At 39.6% G+C, this 24,209-nt stretch overlaps 1 protein-coding gene across 6 annotated transcripts in view; it reads left to right on the top strand.

Annotated features, from left to right (window-relative positions):
• Positions 1–24,209, top strand: part of TMEM182 (transmembrane protein 182) — a 234,227-nt gene that overhangs the window by 44,727 nt on the left and 165,291 nt on the right. For 2 of the 6 annotated variants that reach the window (XM_003124864.4, XM_021087121.1), the window contains one exon: positions 12,001–14,372. The exons of the other annotated variants lie outside the window; for them this stretch is intronic. In XM_003124864.4, the coding sequence (XP_003124912.1) occupies positions 12,001–12,221 (221 nt within the window). In that variant the 3' untranslated portion in view covers positions 12,222–14,372. Of the gene's footprint in view, positions 1–12,000; positions 14,373–24,209 lie in introns of those variants that run through there. 6 annotated transcript variants of the gene reach the window in all.

Below are 24,209 nucleotides of genomic sequence, written 5' to 3'. Positions count from 1 at the left end.
GTGTACACACACACACTCCCTTTTATTATATTATCATTCATCATGGTCTATCCCAAGAGACCGAATGGATATAGTTCCCTGTGCTGTACAGTAGGACCTCACTGCCCATCTATCTAAATGTAATAGTTTGTATCTACTAACCCCAAACTCCCTGTCCTTCCCACTCTTTCCGCTCCCCCTTGGCAACCACAAGTCTGTTCTCTAGGTCTGTGAGTCTGTTTCTGCTCTGTAGAAAGGTTCATTTGTGCCATGTTTTAGATTCCATATATTAGTGATGTCATTTGGTATTTGTCTGTCTCTTTCTGACTTACTTCACTTAATATGAGAATCTCTATTTGCATCCATGTTGCTGCAAATGGCATTATTTCATTCTTTTTATATGGCTGAGTAGTATTCCATTGTGTGTATATACCACATCTTCTTAAGCCATTCATCTGTTGATGGACATTTAGGTTGCTTCCATGTCTTGGCTGTTGTGAATAGTGCTGCTATGAACATACAGGTGCATGTATTATTATTATTTTTTTACTTATAGTTTTGTCTGGATACACGCCTAGGAGTGGGATGGCTGGATCATATGTTAGTTCTATGTTTAGTTTTCTGAGGAACCTCCATACTGTTTTCCATAGTGGTTGTACCAATATACCTTCTCACCAACAGTGCAGGAGGGCTCCCTTTTCTCTACACCCTCTCCAGCATTCATGTGTAGACTCATTAATGATGCTCATTCTGACCAGTGTGAGGTGGTACCTTATTGTGGTTTTGATCTGCAGTTCTTTAATAATTTCAGCTTGTAAAGTTTAAATCTTTTTAGACTAGGGCAGACAGATTCCAAGCCAGTGCTCTTCAACCAGCACATACTTCCTAGAACTCAGTTACCATCAGAAAAACTTTCCTTGACATTAAATGAAACTGCTTTTCAAATTAAACTCCTACTTTCTTATAGAGTTGATTTAACCTCATGATTATTCTCTATCAGTTATTTTTCAAGAGAATACAGAGTATTGAATGTACAGGGTGTTTAATGCCTAAAATTGTTATGTCAATCTACGAAAGTAATAAATATTTGAAAAATCTGATAGATGATAGACATTATATAGATTTGGTCCATTAAATAAAAACATGAGGCCAGAGAATGAAAGGGAAGAGACAATTCATGCATTTGGAAAATAGTATGATAAAGTGAAGGAATCAAGGAATATTTGGAAATCAGGTAGGTGTGATGAAAATATATAGTCATGAAATTATAATTTATAATTTATTCAGGCTGTCTCAGAAAATTGTAATCAGTGGAAAATGAGTCTGAGAAAATGAAGACTGGAGATAAACCCAAGAATATTTATGGTTGATCATATAGTTGACCATTATATATTAGTAGTTTTACATTTTCTGAAATATGGCATGTGAAGAGAAACATAATTTAATTATGAGAGAGCAATGCATGTTAAAGAAGAACAAGCAATTACAAATACATAATTTTAGATTATTTTTAAGGACTTCTAGTTAGTGTTCTCAGAAAATGAATTTTTAATCGTATATATTGTGTTTTTATTGACCCAACACCTTTCACTGAAAAAATATTGATGCCTGCCATATATAGGTACTATCCTAGATTCTCCTTTTTAACCATTCTTAAAAAATTGAGGTATAGTTAATTTACAGTGTTGTGTTAGTTTCAGGTGTACAGCAAAGTGATTCAGTTATACATATATAAATGTACAAATAGATTCTTTTTCAGATAATTTTCCACTATAGGACATTACAAGACAGTGAGTAGAGTTCCCTGTGCTATACAATAGGTCCTTATTTATTTTATGTGCAGTAGTGTGTATACAGAAAAACTAATTTTTTAATGAGTGAAATATGTAATATACATGAGACTACTTTGAAAGTCTATTACAATATCATGACAATCATTACTTTTAGAAAATGTAGAATTGGAAAAATTTCCTTTCCCCATTATGTAATGTTTAGAAAAAATAAGTAGACATTTCAACTCTGGATGGGCCTGTGAGCATAAGTTCAATAGATTCAGCCTGCAGTCATGCTCGTGTTTCCTCCTAAAGGAATGACATGACACAGAGGGCTTCTGAGAAGTTGAGAAGGGCATCAAACATTTTTTTTTTTTTTGCTTTTTTTTTTTAGAGCCACACCTGTGGCATATGGAAGTTCCCAGGCTTGAGGTCGAAATCGAAGTTGCAGCTGCCGGCCTACACCACAGCCACAGCGATGTGGAATCCAAGCTGTGTCTACAACCTACACCACATTGTAATGATGTATCCTTAACCCACTGATCGAGGCCAGAGATGGAACGTGTGTCCTCTTGGATCCTAGTCGGATTCGTTACCACTGAGCCACAATGGGGATTCCAAACATTGCTATTTTTAAGATTCCTAGTGTATTAAAAGTTAATGTATGTCAAAACTAGTTTGCATACATTGTGAAGTTTTCAAGTGTTTACATTTGATAAGTCAGTGTTCCATACTTTTAAAATACATACATAAAGGTAGTGACCCTACACATAACTTATTTTTCGGTCATCGTCCAAAGTCTTATATAAATCCTGGGCTTAAATCAGATAATCCTAATAGACCCCACTGTCAACCATATCATGAGGGGGCACTGTGATTCCATGAGGTTCTCAAGGGAGACCACTAACTTTTATCTTCTGCTTAAAGCTTAGTGATTCTTCCTAAATATCTGAGAGGCAACAAACACTCTTTCCAAAGGAGTCCCCGAAATAAGTAGTTCAGGGGTGGTAGTCTGGTTCCTAGGTTGGGGACCACTTCCCAGGGGCTCATTTTATAATGAAATTTCATGGCATTCATTTTTTTTTTTTTTGTCTTTTGTCTTTTTGTCTGTTGTTGTTGTTGTTGCTATTGTTGCTATTTCTTGGGCCGCTCCCGCGGCATATGGAGGTTCCCAGGCTAGGGGTTGAATCGGAGCTGCAGCCACCGGCCTACGCCAGAGCCACAGCAACGCGGGATCCGAGCCGCGTCTGCGACCTACACCACAGCTCACGGCAACGCCGGATCGTTAACCCACTGAGCAAGGGCAGGGACCGAACCCGCGACCTCATGGTTCCTAGTCGGATTCGTTAACCACTGCGCCACGACGGGAACTCCGGCATTCATTTTTATGTCAGATTTTGTATGTTTCAAATAACACATAGTTAAAGATTTGTTTAAAAAAAAAAAAAAAAAAAAAACCCGGGGAATTAGAGTTCCTGTTGTGGCTCAGTGATAATGAACCTGACAAGTATCCATGAGGATGAGGGTTTGATCTTGTCCTCGTTCAGTGGATTAAAGATCCTGCATTGCTGTGGCTATGCCTCCGATTCAACCCCTAGCCTGGGAGCTTTCATATGCTGTGGGTATGACCCTAAAAAAGACCAAAAATAATAATAATAATAATTGGGGAATTGAAAACAACTGGTCACAAAAAAAATCCCTGTGCTCCAGGCACTTGGAGTGTTAGCCTCTTAGTGAGCACTAGTGAATGACCGTCAGAAGTTTTATTGGCAAAATTGAGGTTTGAGGAAGAGAATGTAAGAAAAAACAACTGTATTCTCAGAAGAGCATAGTGGGTCTGCTAGGGTGTAGTAGGTCTGCTAGGGTGGGTAGGGGTTAAGACCGAACAGCTGTGCTCCAGGTCACTGCTGTAACATCAGTAAGCCCAGGGCCATTTTCTCTTTTTGGAATAAGATCATGTTTTGTAAATTTTTTTTACCAATTTTTTTTTTCAAAACCATTTGCCTAAGGATATGCTCTCCATCATTTCAATGCTCAATGTTTGAATTAGAACATCATATATCAGTGTTTTCATAGGCACTTAATTCATGATAGCCAAAACCTAGAAAGAACCCAAGTGTTCCTCAGTAGCTGAATGGATAACAAATAGTGATAGATTCATACAGTGGGGATCCTGTTCGGCTGTCAGGAGTGAACTGCTCACACGAGCAACAACAGGGATGGATTCTTGGTCTTTATGTTGAGTAAAACCCACCAGAGACAAAAGGCAGCACCCTGTTGGGATGTCATTTCTATCAGGTTCTCAGAGCAGCCCTATGCTATGGTGATAGATGCTTGGGTGGGGCAGTGGAGGGGGCCGTGAGCAAGCTCTCTGGAGGGGCAGTGATGAGTATGTTCTATTTTTAATGATGTTTAGATTTATCAAAACTCGTCAAACTGTACACTTCAAATCCATACATTTGGCTCTATTTAACTTACACCTCAATTAAAAGAATGAAAACAGGAGTTCCCGTCGTGGCGCAGTGGTTAACGAATCCGACTAGGAACCATGAGGTCGTGGGTTCGGTCCCTGCCCTTGCTCAGTGGGTTAATGATCCGGCGTTGCCGTGAGCTGTGGTGTAGGTTGCAGACGCGGCTCGGATCCAGCCGTTGCTGTGGCTTTGGTGTAGGCCGGTGGGTACAGCTCCGATTCAACCCCTAACCTGGGAACCTCCATATGCCGCGGAAGCGGCCCAAGAGATAGCAACAACAACAACAAAAGACAAAAGACAAAAAAGACAAAAAAAAAAAAAAAAAAAAAAAAAAAGAATGAAAACATAATGAGAAACAACAATAAATGCAGTGCTTTTCGCCCATTAGAAAAAAGCCTTCCAACCGCTGGAGCTTGATGTAATACCTTCAGATATTACTAGTGGCTAATGTAAGAAATGTTTGTATGAAGACGATTTATGTCTCTTTCTCACAAGCCCTTAGTAAGGATGTTGTTGGGTATGCACTTTAATATTCCTATGCAGATCTGCAGAAGGCATTTTTCATATATTTCTCCATGACTTGCTATGCTTCCTTTTAGAATGGTAGTAAATACACAGCTTGTCAAGTTTCCTTGTTTTCTTTCTTCTGAGCATGTCAGATTGAGGCTTACCATTCCATGAATGCTGCTGTCCTTGCATTTGTACCCATGCTCCAGATTTTTTTCTTTTTGTCTGTACTTAGCATGAACTCTTCCCCAGCCTTCCAGGCAGCTCCATCTGGAGAAGTCAGCTAGTCTCCTGCTGCCTCCTTGGAATATTTTACCTAGTTAGGATATTTTGGAAGGTCTTCAGCCTAAAGTGTCACATCAGCTATTGGAGCGTCAGTTTGAGTTATGCCACAGACTAAACTTTTGATCTTGGTAGACAATTGACTGTTGCCAACTATTTTTGTCTTTTGAAAATAAGCATGATAATACGTTAGTGTTATCAGCCCTAAAATTTTCAAGAAGCTTACTTTCTAGTTCTACGTAGATGCCTTTGTTGAAAACTGCCCCGTCTCTCTAGACTGTCTGTGTCCTCCAAATAGAGAAAAGATTTGACTCTAATTTATTGGGCACTTTAACCTCCTTCATGACACATTTTTTTGACTGTGGAAATCTATGGCATTTTCTGCGTCCATTGAAAGCTAAAATGTGTTGCCACTGAATTTGTGTGGAAGGAAAGAGGCCAGTGCATCATCCTAATTTATGATTCTTCCCGAGGTAACCAATAACTGTCTATGATTCAAGCTGTTCAAGGGCAATTCAGTTACATCGGAGCAGCTAAAGATCAAGTTTAATGTTTCTCAGTATTTCCAAAGGCTTTTGTTTTTTAAGTGCAGGTCTACGTACTTCTAGGCAAAAATGCTGAGATTTGGCATTTGCCTATCTTTTAAAGAAGAAAATTTTCATTTCTGTGGCTAACTTTTCCTTAGGATTTTTTTTTTTAAATCTGACTTTTGTAATACTGTATAAAATATCTTCGTAGTATGTCTTATTTTCCATTCTTGTATCTGAAATATTGAAGACACACAGTTTTATTTCTCAGTCTGTGATTTGGCATTGGGGAAATCATTTTGTTTTTATTTCCATACTGTGAATGTTTCCATGTTTTTTTGCAATCATTAGCAATTGTGTTCCTAATGGCCATTTGTGACTAATTTTTACGTGACCTTTGTGTTTAAAAATGCTTTCCAAATTGAATTCGTGACATTTGTAAGAGAAGCTATGCAAAATCATAAGCCAAGTTGTTCTTCCTCACACTGCCAATAAAAGAGATCCAATATGGGAGTTCCCTGGTGGCCTAGGGGTTAGAGACTCAGTGCTGTCATTGCTATGGCTCAAGAGACCCAACATGTTCCTCCTGAGGCTTAATTATTTGTCTGTGGCTTTGTTGTGATCACAAATCTTCATTGGCTTTAGGGCCATATTTTAACTATGCCTCCAGCGAACTCCTGTATGAGTTTTTGTTGGACTTCAAAAAATAGGAATTATAAAATTCAATTGGAATAAATTATGCTTTCAAAATATGTGATCTAATTTAAATCAAATTATATCTGAATATTAGTGATATTTTCTATTCCTGCTAAAATTACTGTGGTGAGTGGGTTTGAAATGTAACTTACTTGTTACTCAAGATGGTTATTATTTATGTTTTTGTGAATGCGGGCTTAGGATAGCAAGGAATAACAATTACAGTTTTTCCATAGTATTGCCCCAGAAGAGACTCTTCACTAGATAGGTAGACCAAATCAATAATACTGCTACTGTTCATTAATAGTAACAATATCCCAAATGCCGGAGGCCAGCTCCGGCAGCCTGGGAGCGTGCATTTGCTGATCAGAGAGGGACACGCGTCGGCGAATGTACAACATGGAGACAGCCTCTTTGTCCCTTCTTTCAGGGTGCTGGACTGCTCAAATTTTTATTGGCATAAGTGGTTGATTATATAGACAGCTTTTTGCTGCAGATTACATCACAGTGTTAAAAGTACATTGGTTAACTATTACATGGTATAGCAGCTATACATCATGTTTTAAGATCTTTGTTTTAACTAAACTTAGTGGGTACAATTTGGGGGCAGTTAGGTACAATACATCATGTTTTAAGATCTCTATCTTAACTAAACTTAGTGAGTACAATTTAAGGGCAATTAGGTACAATACATCGTGTGGAAAGGAGGAGACAGTACAAATCATCCCATGGCCAGCCAGTCTTTACAATTTGAAGAGGTCAGAGACACAAGAATTGGGCATTCACAAATCTTGTTTTTAGACTGGTGCTTATCTTTAAAGCGTTATAGCAAGGAGACAGTGTAAGAAAATATAAACCAACTTAACTAGATATCACTAAAAGCTTCTATAACTCATAGCTAGGTGTCTTTTGGTCAAGAATAATATATGTCTAACTTCTATGAACCTCATTAAAATCCTAACTCTAAAGTTTACTGTATAACTAATTAATAGATAAACGCTATGTTTTAACTAAGTTGGATTTAAATAGAGGAAAGTCCTTCAGGATGAAATTCTTATTATATTATTGTTGTAATTTTGTTAAATCACAAATCACCACAGGAAAATAAGAATTTGGGAAATAAGAATAATAAGTAAATAATCAGGAAAGACTGAGGAAAACTGAATAGCAAGTGTATTACAGAAAGGACTAAGTTATCCATGGAACAATCCCCACTCAGCAACACAAAATGGAAATTATTTCCTGGAAAACTTAGTTTTCCACCTATGTCAGCAGGCGAGCCTTATTGTCTTCTGGGGCCTGTCCTTGGAATTGTGCCGTGCAGGCAGGCATCCCCTTGTTTAGGAACCTGCCCTTGGAATTGTACCGTTCAGACAGGCCCCCTTTCCTGATTAGGAGCTTGTCCTCAGAACTGCACCATTCAGGCAGGCCTCTTTTTTTGATTAGGAGACTGCCCTCGGAATTGTACCATTCAGGCAAGCTCCCTTCCTTGGCTTCTTGTATTTTCTCAGCTCCCCGCACCCATCAAAAGAAAATGTGTCTTTCTGGGTGTGTGAATATGCTCCCCTCCCCTGCTCCCCCCTACACTCTCCACTGTAAGTACTTTCCAACACACATAGCCACAGACTTATGCCACACTTTTTTTGAGTTGTTAATTTTGATTTTTGTTTTGAAATATTTTCAGGCATAGATAGAAATTGCAAATTCTTTCACCCAGAGACTCCATTCAAATTTTGCTAATTTTCCCCAACATGTCTCTAATAGCAAGTGAATTCAGTCCTGGCACATGCTCTGCATTTAGTTATATCATTTGCGTCTCCATCAAGGGAGAATAAATCATTTTTTGACTTTCATGACCTTGGCTCTTTTGAAGAGAACCGGCCTGTGATCTTACAGAATGTCCCTGAATCGGTTTGTCTGATGTTTCCTCATAACTGGATTTAGGCTCTTCGTTTTTGGCTGCAGTATCATAGCAGTGATGCTGTGTTCTTCTCCTTGCATCTCATGAGGTGGTGACACCAATTTATCATGTTCTTGGTGATATTAACTTTGATCACTTGAGTAAGGTGGGATTTGCGAGGATCCTTTAATAAAGTTACCGTTTTTTTTTCTTTACAACTAATAATTGTTCTGTGGGAAGAGACTTTGAACCTGTGTAAATATTTAGTTCTCATCTAAATTTTATCCTTGAGTTTTTGTATCTATTTGTGTTTCTTGCCTGAATTATTACTTAAATGATTGCCAAATGGTATTTTCTAATTCAGCCATTTCTTCTATGTTCTTCTGTTAGCATTCTGTAATAAAAAGCATTCCTTTCTGCCCACTTACTCATCCACTCACTTATTTGTATCTCTGTGCACTCATGGATTCCTGTTTTATTCAATGAGCTATAGTGGGCCTCTATCATTATTTGTTTTATAATCAAATGTTCTCAGAATTGGATGGGGGAAAGCCCTATTAATCTGGCTTATGAGAAGCCCACATTATTCTTTGAGCACATCATACTTTTTTGGTGTAACATGGTGTTCCAAACTCATCTTGCTCTTTCTGTCCCAGCCTGTATTCAACTATTTCTTAGAGAGGACCAGGTTCCTGGTATTTAGAAGCCAAGATCTTGACACTTGGTGTGCTCCATGCTTCTGGGGTATAGTTGCTCCCAGGTGCTCTCAGGGAATAGAACCAGGAAATATATCTAGATATACACACACAAAGGTATATTTTAAAACCACTCAGAAGTTCGCTTGTGGTTCAGGGGGTTAAAGATCCAGGGTTGTCACTGCAGCGTCCTGGATTTCTGCTGTGCCATGGGCTTGATCCCTGGCCTGGGAACTTCCGCATGCTGCAGGCACAACCAGAAAAAACCCCACACATGCTTTTCACTCACATATCTATCTATCCATATCTATCTATCTGTCTCTCCACCTATAAATCTATTTCTCTATCTAAAGCCATAAATTCATACAGTCAGTTCTAAATAATCACCATAGAATTCATTCTAGCTTCCCCCTTTTCAAATTTGTAATACCCTTTTCAGGCAGTGAAGAACTTGATTCCAATCAGCCTCAATACACGTATTTGTGTGTTTAGTCTGGCTATACGTAATAGTCTCTGGAGTCCTCTTTTGGCCATTTACTTCATACAGGCCCCCATTATAAATTCTGGCTGCCATATCAGCTAAGCCATTGGCCTTTGATATAACTATTTCACCATGTCTGTTAGGTCATTTTCCTTCTGTCTGTTTCTCTCTCAGTGTTGTTTGTGCACTGGTGTGTGCACACACACGTGTATGTATGAAATGCTGGCAGTTTAATGAATGGGCGGGGCTGCTAGGGAAGCATCCTTTTATTCCGCGGCTGTAATCAGAAGTTAAGTGGACTATTTCTCCAACTAGTGAACAAGTTAAAGACTTGGAGTGATAGAAATAACTACAATTCATTGCTTTCAGGCTGTAATTGCTCTTCAGGTAACAGCAGTATTTAAGTATAAGTTAATTCTTCCTTATTAGGAATCATCTACACGATGACCTGCAATACTTTTTAAAAATACTCTGAATTTGGGAGTTCCTATCGTGGCTCAGGAACCCAACTAGTATCCATGAGGACGTGGGTTCAATCCCTGGCCTTGAACAGCGGGTCCTAAGGATCTGGTGTTGCTGTGAACTGCCATGTAGTTCTCAGATGCAGCTTGGATCCTGAGTTGCTGTGGCTGTGGTATAGGCCAGCAGCTGTAGCTCTGATTCCACTCCTAGCCTGGGAATTTCCATATGCCGTGGGGGCAGCCCTAAAAAGCAAAAAATAAAACAAAAACAAAAAATCAACTCTGAATTCCGTAATGGGTTTTACAAGTTTTGAAAAAAAAAAGTGTGCAAGACTACTGATGTTTCAGAAATAAGAAATTTTAAATAAAAATACCTGAAAGCATAAGACATTCACGTTATGCGAGGAAAATGAAAAAACGTATCAACAAATAATAAGGAAGATTTGCAATGTGTTTGGATAAAGCAAATGGTATGCAAATCACCAAGCCAAACCTTTGCATTAGCAGAGCATACTCTGTATATTTGCCGGAAAAAAAAAGTATGGAAATGCTCAAAGTTGCTAGACAGCACATGGCCTTGCCATATTGCTATCAAATCTGAGGTACAGCTCTGAGAGGCATTTGCTCGCCGGCTATGACTTGACTATTTCTCTGTGATGTAGTTGTCCTTCAGTGGTTAAATTGCTCTATTTCGTGCTCCAGTATTTGCATTATAGACCACAGGGTAAAAGACGGTTCTTATTCGTGAAGCAGCTACATTGCTTCTTCACAGCTCTGTAGCTTGTGTTCTGATTAGGAGCAAGTTTTAGCTCTGATGCTGTCATACCTGGACATACATATGAGCCCTTCTTTCTTTCTGTGTTCCCTTCTCAAGATTCTTTATGAAATTGATGACCCCAGAGAGAGGGGACATCCTAAATTCCATAGGAGCCCCATTAACTCTGCAAGGGTGACTGATGGCTGGGCTTGTAAAATAACTCTTCCCTGCCCATGTTCCTAGGCCTCTGCTCCGGATCACAGTGAGATGCTTTACCTTCTGGGCAGAACAGCAGTTAGAATATGGAGATTTTATAGCTGATGCTTCAGTCGATTAATTTGAAAAGTGTAATTGATCCTTTACAAGTTTGTGTTGAACTTTTGAACAAACCAAAAGTGACCTCAAATATATTTTGGTCTGGGGAAAATTTGTATATGGGGACCTGTCACTCACTTGCTAGTGAACCAGCTTAGCAGACTCTGCTGGGTCTGCAGCTCAGTGCCACAGTGTCACCTCCCTCTGCTGGTAAATAACAATTATATGGAAAAGCGTATACTTAATAGTGTTACCAAATTTTAGCTTCATAAAGCTCTACTGTCACATTGCTTGTGAAGATCAAGAGCCCAACACCACGATATGATTCCTTTTCTACTCTTACAATTCCAACAGTATTTTTTTAAATAGGTGGATTGCAGTTACATTGAAACGGTTGATAAATTGTGATGTTGCTTTCCAGTTAGTGGTTAAGCATTTTCCTTCCCTCCCTCCCTCCCTCCCTCTTTCCCTCCTTCCTCCCTTCCTTATTTCCTTCTTTCTTGCTTTCTTTTGTTTAAAAAGGCTCTTGATCTCAAACCTAAAGTTTTATATTCCATAGAATCTCTTTGAAAGGATGGTGTATATTCCCCTACATGGATTCAGTCATTCCATCTTTGTTCTTGTCTGGTACTTACCTTGGCTTCTAGTTTCACTGCCACATTTAATTGCAGCACTGGTTAGCTATGTTAATGATAACATACTAGTCAGAAGGACCTAAGCTGAAAATCAGCTAAGAAAAACTGGCAGTTAGTAGTAACTGTATCACAAGTTTATTGTATATTTTGAAAGAAATAATGTATTGCAGTATTTGTCGCAAACCAGACGTACAGTAAAGATGGATAAATGTTAGAAAACAAACTCCACCAGGCAGGGATCTTTGACTCTTATGTTTACAAGTCCCCAATCCAGGGCCTGGCATACAGTAAGTACTCAATAAATACACGTCAGCTGTTGCCATTGTTCTTCTGCAGTTAGAGCACAATGCTTTGACAATTAAAAGACAAATGATGTCCACATAATAAAAGACACACAGTAGGTGATTTTTCTAGAATCGTATTTTGAGAGATAGAGCAACCAGACATATGATTGGTCTGATGTAGCATTCTTGGGCAAACATCTTCAGAATGGCTAAAGGTCTTTTGTTTTGTCCTTCTCAGGCATCCTGTTTTCCCTGGTGGTGATGCTGTATGTCATCTGGGTCCAGGCAGTGGCTGACATGGAAAGCTACAAAAACATGAGAATGAAAGACTGCTTGGATTTCACCCCTTCTGTGCTGTATGGCTGGTCTTTTTTTCTGGCCCCAGCGGGGATATTTTTTTCTTTGCTAGCTGGATTACTATTTCTAGTTGTTGGACGGCATATTCAGATACATCACTAATCAAGCTGTTGCCGCCAGTATTTTCTGGAGAGATTTTAAAATGGAGAATTTTTTTTTCATTTTGCTTCCATGATCCTAGCATAGCATGAGTTGATGTAACTTTTTAGATGTTATTTGAATCAACCATTTTACTTATGCTTTTCTCTAATAAGAAAGTTCTAGGATCTCTCCAGACTCCAGAATACTTCCATCTTAATCTGTGTGCTCTCGAGAACCTAGTTTTTTTTTAGGGAGCAGGTAACAGGGCCTCCCCTTCACTGCACTTGTTAGAGTTTTCAGGTAACAAAGGCCTTTATAGTAGCATAATACCATCACCAGGGGCAAGACATGATTTGATTTAAACTTCCTTCTTGGCATTCACTGCTGCTGCTATTTAAAAAAAAAAAAAATCTTTGGAGAATAATTAAGAACAGAAAACAAATGTTGTCCATTTCTTCTCTACACATAAACATATCCATGTATGTATGTACTTACTCCTGTGAGCAGATTATTCATTATTTAAAAATAGACAGCAGTTGTTCTTGTAGCAGGAACCACGTGAACTCATCAGTTAAAATGGGCCACAACAAAACTAACGTGCACTTATTCCACTTTCTTACCAGAATTAGGTTGGTTACCTGAAATTATTCACTTAATCGTACATGCTTACATAAATCTTAAAACTAGATTTACAAGAAACAAATCCTTACACCAAATCACATATAATGCAGATTGGATTTCTATGAACTTAAAGTAGTTTATGTAATATCGTTGATAATACATAAAATACATAAAAAACGAACATCTTTGCTTTGTACATAATTCTATTTGATATTTTAAAATTTCCATTTAAAAATTATATTGCTAATATGTTCAGCATGTGAACATTTATTGATGAAATGTGCTTTTAATATGCACTCGCTATAAACTTTCAAAATACTTCCAGATGAGGATGATGATAGCCTTGCTTTATTAAAGACTGAAATATTAACTTTCCCCCAAATCTATGGGTTGCAATTCTGATCATCTGATTCCCTTAACTATTGTCTCTCCAAGTCTTCATCTTCACAACAGATTCATTAACATTTAGAGATCGGCTATTTCCTTTCACCTTTTGGAAGAAAACTTACGGGGATGGAAATGATTCTTTATTATTTCCTAGAGTAGACATTTTGCATATCAAAGATGTTTGTTTGGCTCTAATTTTGATTGAAATCAAATCCATCTGAAAAGCCTCCTTGATGGGGGAGTCGTGTTAGGGAACAGAGACCCCAGTGGTGTGCAGACTGTTCCACGCACAGTGGTTTTACTCCGCAGCTGTGGTGAACACCTAAGGCCTGGCTCAGAGGCACATTAAAGGGTGAGCACCCAGAAGCCTCTGTGGGTGGAGGTTCTGCTGCTTTCATCCCCAGGTCCTGTGATGGGGAGCTTGGCCGACTCTTTTCTGCACACCTTGTATTTCTCCTTAACCCTTGTCTCAGTGGGAGGGCACCCTGGAGGGAAAGCGGAAATCTGAGGAATCTGCACATCACCAGGGCATTTTAGGGGTCAGTGACTAGACTTGTCTTTTTTTTTTTTTTTTTTTAAAGAGCTTCAGGGGCTTAAGTAGTTTCTCAAGCATTTCAATTTTATCATAAATGTTTTCATCATATTTTCCTTTGTCTTTTTCTGTTTCATTTTTATATTGCTTGATCTGTGTCTTGGCTTTTGGCTTGATTATTAGAAAAATAATTTTGTGTTCTGTTATGCATATTGACTGTGATATTAAGTTGTGCATGCCATGATGTTTTCCAGACAATGCTTGATGTATTTGATTAGTTCATGTCATCTGTAAATACAATTCCTTTTTTGTAGAACTTTGGAATGGAGCCTTCTTCTAGTGTATTATATGTCATTTAAATCTCACAGGCAAGCTGCTTTTAGTAAAAGTTTGAATATTTGTAGTTTTCAGATGGTTAATCTTCCTTTTTAATACTGATGTGACTACCATATATTTATCTGGAGGGAATTGATGGAATATCTGATGTACAAGACACTGTTACACAGATCCACACTTGGGAAGTATTTCACGTTAATTCAAAACACACTTCCTATCTGTTAGACCAGTAATCCACGGAAGAAAGGAAGGTGAGTTGTGTTTCTATGTCAGTGAATAAAGCAGACTTCAAAGCAGCAGAGATATATTCCTGTAACTGCCTTCTATCTGGTTTGGGATAGCATGTTCCCTTTTATTTCTCTACTTGGTGTATTAATTTATTTTCAAAAGTTTGGGATAGCATGTTCCCTTTTATTTCTCATTTGGTATATTAATTTATTTTCAAAAGTTTCCAAGGTGTTAAAATATTTGTGAGAGGATTTAAGTGCAACAGATATCTTTTGGGCAACACACTTGTGGAAAGAGTGAGATAAAGGCCAGTGAGTTAAGCCCTTGGATTTGGGTGAACACTGTGATCTCTCCATATTGTATTTACCCACTAATTTTAGTGCAATCCTGCAGCAAGGGGGTGCAGGAAACTGGCTGGAACTACTCTACAAAGACACTGAATGAAGCAGTTCGGTTTGGGGTTGAGAGTAGGACTTTAAATAATACTATTAGGGGAGTTCCCATCGTGGCTCAGTGGTAATGAACCCGACTAGTGTCCATGAGGATGTGGGTTTGATCCCTGGCCTTGCTCAGTGGGTTAAGGATCCAGTGTTGCCATGAGCTGTGGTGTAGGTTGAAGACATGGCTCAGATCCAGCATTGCTGTGGCTATGGTGTAGGCCAGCAGTTGTAGCTCTGATTGGACCCTAGCCTGGAAACATCCATGTGCTGTGGGTGTGGCCCTAAAAAACAAAAACTGGGTCACCTTGCTGTACAGTAGAAAATTGACAGAACACTGTAAACCAGCTATAATGGAAAAAAATAAAAATCATTATAAATGAAAACAAAAACAAAAACACAACAAAACAAAAACACTATTAGGTATGCTCTTACTGGTCCCTGGCTGCTTTTATGGCTAATCTGTGAAATATATTTATTGAATTTGAAGATTAAATCCACTTATAAGAGTGTGTGTGTGTGTATATGTATATATGTATATACTCATGTATACTCTTATATATGTATACGATGAAAAAAAATGTCAGTATTTAGTAATTGTCTACCTATCTACCCATCCATCTAGCGTCAACATCTGTGTGTGTGTGTTTATATGTTTGGGTAGAAAGATATCACATGAATAGTGGAAATCAGTATATTTGAGAAGCAAATTTTAACAAATTCAGTTTCTCAGGGACAGTAAAATAGTTGTATTTCCCTGGTGGGCTCTGCCATGGATGGGAGCTCATTTAAAAGAGATGAAATAGAAATGAAATTTGTATTGATTGTCTGACAGTGTTAAATATATGGAGACATGTCTTCAGGGATGATCAAGTGAAGGCAGAGAAATTCCAACCAACTGAGGAACAGGGTATATTGGATTTGTTAAAAACCAAGGAGGGTGGGGAAATAGTTAACATCATGCACATTATAGTAAGCATAAACTAAACAAAGGAACATTTAATCTGACTAGCAGGAAAGGAGGAAAATCCATCCAGTTAGAGCTGAAGAGTTTCTGAACCAGCTAACCAAGGCAGATGCTAGGAGCTCCATGTTCAGGACCACTGAGACCAGCCTGGGCTAGTCTGTGCGGCTGGAGAGTATGGGAGAGAACAAGTCCCAAATGATAGTGGAGATATAAGAAGCCACCTCTGGCTTTGTTTGTTTTGGGGTTTTTTGGGGGGGTTGGATGTTTGTTTGTTTTGTTTTGCTTTGCTTTTTAGGGCCACACCTGCAGCATATAGAACTTCCCAGGCTAGGGGTGGAAAGAGAGCTACAGCTGCTGGCCTACGCCACAGCCACAGCAATGTGGGTTCCAAGCCACATCTGTGACCTACATCACAGCTCCAGGCAATGCCAGATCCTTGACGCAGGATCTGGGATCAAACCTGTATCCTCATGGATCCTAGTCGGGTTTGTTAACCACTGAGCCATGATGGGAACTCCACCTCTGGCTTTGAAGGCTCATTTTCCCCTCACAGGCACTTATGACCATGGAAAATTGAAGGGACAATTGGATAGTTGAACTTTGTGAAGTGATCCACCTCTAGATGTAAAGAATCATATGGTATAGCTAATAATTCTACTTCATATGCATGTGGGGGAATGTGTGTATATATATGTAAAGAGAGTTGGGAAGAGACAGTCATCCCTAAGATCCTCCATATCTGTGGGGAGTTTGCTCCAGGACCCCTGCAGATACCAAAATCCATAGGTGCTCAGTCCCTTACATAAAGTGCTGTAGGATTTGCATGTAACCTACTCATATCCTCCTATACTTAAATCATCTCTAGATTAATTTTAATACCTAAAACCATATAGATGTTCTGTAAAGAGTTGGTAGCATGGCAAATTTGTTTTATTTTCTCAAACTTCCTGAAAAATGTTTCAAATATTTTAAATCCTTGGTTCAATTTGTAGTGTGGAACTGTCAGATATGGGTAGGGGTATGATTATATAGAAGGTATCTATAAATAAGTAACTTAGGATGATTTTTAATTCTTCAAGTGATGATATTTCTGGTTCTCACCTATGGCAGCTATAATCTAAGTTGGCTTTATCAAACAAGTTGGAGTAATTGGCAGCCTGAGTGGCTCCTGGTTATTCTGTAATTTTGGGGAGGGGGTTTCCTTGGAATAAAATAAAAACTCAACATTCCATTTTTCCAGGAATCCAGGAATTAATACTTCTTCTTTTGTTATGACAACTCTTGTTTTTCTTCTCTTAGCATTTCTTTTTCCATTAATTGTAAGAAAAGACTGCTACTGTTAAAAAAAACCTCACCAATGCTTGCAGATAGCACTGGCATTGCAAACTATCTAAACAAATGGATATTTAAACAATATTGCTTAAACAAGAGTGATATGTAAAGAATAATGCTTGTTGCTTCAGATTTTGGTGTGGCACATATAAAGACATTATAAAAAATATTGCTGTGTTGTCTTCACCTCCCAAAAATGCAAGAGGCATTTTTTTCTCAAGATTTTTATGGGTATATGTAAATATCTAGAGAGATGTCAAGCAGAAAGTTGGATTAATCTGTGTATGTGTGTTTGTATGTTTTTATGTGTGTACACATGTGCTGTGTATGCATCTGTATTTGGATACAGATTTGGATAAAATTGTATATATGTATTTGTCAATAGATATATATCTGAATATATATGCACATGTATTATGCATATATGTATTTTACTTATTATATATATACATTTATAAAATATTTTATATCTATAATGTATATATGTATGTCTATAAGAAATGTCCACATTTATATCATATGGACATATCCACAGATCTGTCTGTCTCTTCTCAGGCTCTTAAGGTGTGCTGAACAGGTGGACATATTTCATTCTCAAACTATTGCATGCCTCTTCCCACGGCAAGGGAGGGTCCAGGAGAGATTCAGTGAGTGTCATGGTCTCTCTCCCTTGGATCCAAAGCATTCGTGGTGATGCATGTGCAGTGGACTATTCATGTCTTTCCCTAATTGCAACGACTCTGTCTTGGACATCTTCTAGCAATTGGTACCTAGCAATTGCTAGCTGTTGGTGAATATTTAACAGTTAACTTTATTGGATAAAAGCATTCCTTTCCAAAACAGCATGCCTTGACTGACACCTTCATTCAGTCCACCTAAAGAACATTAAGCTGAATGGATTCCCCATAAATTCCTTGTTTGGTTCACCTGTAGGGAGAATCTACAGGTGATGGTATGGTGGGGAAAGTGATAAATCTGTGTCTAAAGATCTGCCTGTCAATTCAGGATTTTAAACTTTTGGTTTGAAAAGTTATTACACCTTATTTTGGTGAGTTCTTCATCTAAAACATTTTCTAGTTTATTCAGCAAATAGTAATTGTGTGCATACTCTGTGTCATAGTTTGTGTGTATATTACTAAAAAAAACCCCAGACATGGTATTTTCACTCTTCGAACTAGGATTCAAAGAAGAAATATAGACAACAAAGTGAATAAAAAAACCTTTGAGTTTATAAATTGTGATTATAAATTATAAATTTATAATTTATATATATTATAAATATAAATGTGATTATAAATTATAACTCCTCTAAAGAAAAATACACAAGATAACAATGATACATAGGAGTTCCCGTCGTGGCGCAGTGGTTAACGAATCCGACTAGGAACCATGAGGTTGCGGGTTTGATCCCTGCCCTTGCTCAGTGGGTTGAAGATCTGGCGTTGCCGTGAGCTGTGGTGTAGGTTGCAGACGCGCTTGGATCCTGAGTTGCTGTGGCTCTGGCATAGGCTGGCAGCTACAGCTCCGATTAGACCCCTAGCCTGGGAACCTCCATATGCCGCGGGAGCGGCCCAGGAAATGGCAAAAAGACAGAAAAAAAAAAAAAAACAATGATATATAAAACCATGATTATTGGATAGTCAGGGAAGTTCTTTCTAAGGAGAGAATTCTGAGTATTATGATACATGAAAAATAGGGGTTATCTGAGTGAAAGGTGGCAGTAAGATTTCAGGGAGGGAAACTCAGGGGAGAAAAGACCTGACAGTGGGGAAGAGCTTGATGTGCTCTAGGAACAGCAAGGTGGCTTATGTGGTGGCTGGACATTGAAGAGGGGGAGAGTTTGTGATAAATTTGGGGAAGTAGTAAGAAAGGCCTCACCATTTAGAACCCTTGAGCCACTGTAGTGTATTCTGAAGGGTAGAACTGAAAGAACTTGCTGGCTTGGACATAGGGTAGGAGAGGGGCACATAGTCACTTTAGGATTTCTAGATTCAGCGAATGTGTAGATGGAGGAGACTGGAAGAGGGAAGACAGGAAGGGCACAGGCTTGGGGAGAAAGGAATTCATTACTCATATGATGATGTGATGGGTAAGACTCCTGTAAAAGGTGAAGGTTGAGACAGTGGTAGATGTTGGATGTGGCCGTCGGGAGCTCAGAGGAACATTTTGAGCTGGAGACTCACACCTGAGAGTCTTCAAATTTCAAACTTGGGAGAGCTGAGACCGCCGGGGAGGATGGCTAGAGAGCGAGTGACTCTCGGGACTGAGGACCCAGCATTCAGAGGATGAGTAGACGATTGAATCTGAAGTGAGACCAGAAATAGACCTAGAGGAATTGGTGGAAGCCCAGACGGGGGGCTCTTTTGAGAAGGGACTGCTGGGAAGGTGACTAAGACAAGAAAGGAAGGTGACCTTCCACGTCACTTGGGACTTGTTCGTGACAATGACAGCAGGGGTCTTGGTGTGGTGGTAGGAACAGAGGCCAGGTTTGATTGGTTTGAGGAGTTAATGAGAGGTGAGAGGGTGGATAAAGCTTGTTGTACAACGTCTAAAAGCAGAGCGCCTTGAAGGAGAGCCAGGTCCCGGATCTGGGTAGAAGAGGGTATGAGGGCCAGAAAAAGCATTGTTAAGCCTTTAGGAGGATGAGAGCAAGTTGGCATGTTTCGATAACTGTTGTGTTCTAAGAAGTGGACCATGGGGGAAGGGGTCTCAGAGAGCATGCCAGTGTGCCTTGAGGCCAGGGCTCACGGTAAACATTAAACGGGGGTCTGTACCCCAAATGCCCAGAATGTAAGGAACACTCATTACATTAAATTGGACAAAAGCAAAGATCCGATTGTACATTCACCATGCACTGGTTCCCACAGCAGATGCTGGGCTCACAGGGAGTTTGTCACATCCGCTTGTTTAGGTTGAATGTAAACTCTTCATTGTTGCCAGCCGAGCACGTACCCATAACCCAGGGAGTCTGCAAAAACCACACAGACTCAGAGCCACAGGGTGTCAGGCTCCTACTACCTGTCTAGAAGATTCCATCTTGTAGTGACGCTGGGAAGTTAAGTACTCCCTGACTTGATTCTCTAGAGAGTGTTTGAGGAGGAGATTTCTGGCTTATATCTGATGGCATTAGTTTGATTCCATTCCAGAAGAATTCTGGTGAGTGTGAGAAAGCCATTCACTGGTGTGAGGGGAATACTTGGCTTCCTGTTTAAGGACAATCCAAAGACATGCCCAATACTGCACTGGAACCCTGGATCTGGACTCTGGCTTCTGGATCTGGAAAAATAGGCTGAGATGAGAGGAAAATACTGTATGTGAAACAGGGATGATAAAGCGATCGGAAAGAGGGTTTTAAAAATTGGCTCAGTTTGGATTCTAAAAAATTTGTGTATTTCTTAATTCATCAGTACAAAGATGAGAGGAGTTTATTTTAAAAAGGGAACAGAAAAGAAGAGTTTTGCTTTTGTCGTTTTTCACTGCTCTCTTCATACTTGGCCTGACAACGGATGGACCAACAAATGGACAATCTCCAGGCTGATGGGAACACAGGCTACATCTTACACTCATAGATACTGTAGTTTTTGATTGATCGATAGCATTATCAATACAGTTTATGATTGTAATACTTTTGCCTATCCACATGGTAGCAAGGTGTTTCTAATTAATATGGTTTTGCTTCATAATGTTGTTTCAATCATAAAATGGTGAACCTGAAAGCCTCCAGTTTCACTGCCTACCAAGCTTTCAGGAAAATACAGTTTCCAAGGTCTGTTACTTTCTATTCACAGACACAATAGGACAGAAAAAAAAAAAAAGACATTAAAAAATTATTTAATTTTCCAAACTTTTTTTCATTTCAAAAGCAATACATCTTCATTAGACAATTCAGAAAGTACAAATGAGCAGAAAGTAAGAAATAAATGTCACCCGTAATTCCACCACTAGAGTCAAGTGGTAGAAACAGTTATAACAGGTGACTAAAAGAGTCCAACTGAAAAATGTTTTGGAATTCCCATGGCGCAGCGGAAATGAATCCGACCAGGAAACATGAGGTTGCGGGTTTGATCCCTGGCCTCACTCAGTGGGTTAAGGATCCAGATTTGGGAGTTCCCATTGTGGCGCAGTGGTTAACGAATCCGACTAGGAACCATGAGGTTGCGGGTTCGGTCCCTGCCCTTGCTCAGTGGGTTAACAATCCGGCATTGCGGTGAGCTGTGGTGTAGGTTGCAGACGCGGCTCGGATCCTGCATTGCTGTGGCTCTGGCGTAGGCTAGTGGCTACAGCTCCGATTCAACCCCTAGCCTGGGAACCTCCATATGCCGCAGGAGTGGCCCAAGAAATGGCAAAAAGACCAAAAAAAAAAAAAAAAAAAAAAAAAAAAAAAAGGATCCACTGTTGCCATGAGCTATGGTGTGGGTTGCAGACTCAGCTCAGATCTGATGTGGAGGTGGCTGTGGCCGGCAGCTATAGCTCTGATTCGACCCCTAGCCTGGGGACCTCCATATGCCATAGGTTCGGCCCTTAAAAGCAAAAAAAGAAAGAAAAATGTTTTGTAAACTTAGATTTTGACTTAATATGACAGCTGATACTTGTGTGTCATTAAGTATTTCAAAGATCATCTACACTCTTTTAATAGCAACCAAGCCAGCACTGCTCAGACACATGCCAGCCTGGTCTCTGTTAGAGTATTTGACTCTGAAGAGCTTACTTCTTTTGAGTCACTTTGCTCTTCTCCTTGGGAATGTTTTACAAGGGAGGAATTATAGTGACCAACCACCTCGGTTATTGTGAGTTAAATAATTGTGGAAGCTGCAAATTATGTTAGACAAATATGGAGTACTCTCTAGATTTTCACTGGATGGAAATGCAGACAAGATGAGCAGTGGGCTGACTGATTCCTGGGCACCTCCTGTGCTCCAGTTGCCTTTTATACATTGTTTGGCGGTGCCGTTCCTGTGGGGTGTTGAGGGCACTGAAACTGAGAGGGTTTGGAAGTTGCCCAGGGCCACACAAGATGGAAGGGCTTGGAGAGGGTTTGCTAGGTGTTTGAATCACCATGCTCTTTCTCTGATACCACTTGACTTCTCTCTAATAGTGGAGGGGAAATATTTTGAACATATTTGAGTAGAAACAGAAAGATTTCTGTGAGTGATTAGGGCTAAGCGTTGGATTCGTTGCATGAATGAAAAACCACCAAGTGAGCTACTTTAAATCCTCCACTGACCATGCCTTCTGCTTCAGTCTTTGGGCTTCAAGCATTAAATGAGATGGTGCAAGATGTCAAGGTCCCTGTGACATGCTCAGTGACAACAGTGACTGGACAAAGTTCTCAGGACAATATCCAGGCTTTTGCAGATTTCCCACTCAACACCAACTAGGGTGGGAGGGGTGGAGGCCTTCCAGTTACGAGAGAAGTCTCGGGAGAAAGAGAAAGAGACAGCCAAGCTTGGAATCTGAGTTCCACTATTAGTGGTATGATTTTTGTCTTTAAATGATTTTTATTTTTTCCATTATAGCTGGTTTACAGTGTTCAGTCAATTTCTACTATACAGCAAAGTGACCCAGTCACACATACATATATACATTCTTTTTCTCACATTATCCTCCATCATGCTCCCTCATGAGTGACTAGATCCAGTTCCCAGTGCTAGACAGCAGAATCCCATAGCAGTACGACTTTAAGCCATTACATCACTTCCCTTTGCCTCAGTCTCCTAATTCACGAAGGAAAGTGAAAATGTTCGCACAAAGTGTTTAGAACAGTACCTGTCACAGAGTAATTCTCTCTACTATTTCTATTATCATGATTTTGTTATGCTAGTTTTGACTTACATGTTTCTATCATTGCTGATCCAAGACTTCTTGCCTTACGTGTCAGAGATCATGGATATAGTGTTTCCAGGACCATTTCTTTTTCCCTCATTCCTACACTCATCTTGAGAACACCTTCTATCCCACAGCCTCAGCTCGCACAAGATTGCCCAGGAGTGTGTTGAGAGCCAGAAAAACCTGGAGGGAGGAGGACAATGGTAACATAATGTCCCCTTTAGAGAAAATAGACTGCCAAAGAAGACGGGTTATCTGAGAAGTTCCTGGGGTGAGTTTCCATATGTGGTTGGCCAACCAAAAAGGAAAAAAAAAAAAAAATCCAAATTGAATTAGTGCCCTTTTAAAAGGGAGGGGGTACATTTAAATGTATATAAAAAGGGAAACACAGAAAGATAATGAAAAACGGCTCTCCCACACAGCAGCCCTACTTGCCCCGTTGTTATGTGGCTTCACTTTGAACCAGATGCTCTCATTGCAACAGGAGCATGCTGCCAGCCACCACATGGCTATTTGGCAGCTATTTAAAGCCCAGCTCATATTACGGCACTGCAGGGCTAGGCACCAGTGTTCCAACTGGTACACAAGTGATCTAAACAGGAGTCAGCATCACCTCTTCTTCTCTGAAATTAAATTTGAAGGCACGATCTCTCTGATCCTGCTTTTCCTTTCTTTTGCATTATTTCTTTTTGGAACTGTGTCTTGCCTGCACCACAGGGAAACTTCAGTTAGGTTGTCAGTCTGATAAACTGTATTATCAGATACGTTAGCTTTTCTCCCTTCTCCATTTGCTTAAGAGCTTCGAAACACAAAGAATAAAACGTGCTAAATGGGATGAAATGACCTGTCAAGGGTAGATTCAGCATCTGTGAACAACTTCAAAAAAATCCCCGAGCTTCAAGGCCCTCTAGTCTGAGCTGCTTTTTACCTGGCTTTCCTCTTTCTCCTCTTTTCAAACTGAAGTACTTTGTGCATCATTGATCTTGGAAGATTGTTTCTTGGAAAGCAACCATCCTACCTGCCCCCCCTCCCCACCACCACCTAAGAAGCCTCAGATAAGATTTGGAAGTGCGGTTGAGTGTTGAGCATTAGAAGAGCAGATTTAAGTCTTACCTTCATTATCATACAGTACTTATATTCCACAAACACAATATTCCAGAAACACAAGCAACTTGCAGAAAGATCTGGCTAATACATACACTGAATAACAGTGACCTGGGATTTTAGGATTAGAGGATAGAAATGTTTTGGACTGTGACTTGGTTAGGAGTTACAGCTCTGGGCAGCTGTTAACCAGAGAGGAGAAATCCAATCCTGGCCTCATGAACCATCAAAGGGTGTAA

Source organism: Sus scrofa, chromosome 3 (genome assembly GCF_000003025.6).
Source record: "Sus scrofa isolate TJ Tabasco breed Duroc chromosome 3, Sscrofa11.1, whole genome shotgun sequence".
Classification (NCBI taxonomy): Eukaryota; Metazoa; Chordata; class Mammalia; order Artiodactyla; family Suidae; genus Sus; species Sus scrofa.
This window is presented reverse-complemented; position numbering and strand designations above follow the sequence as displayed.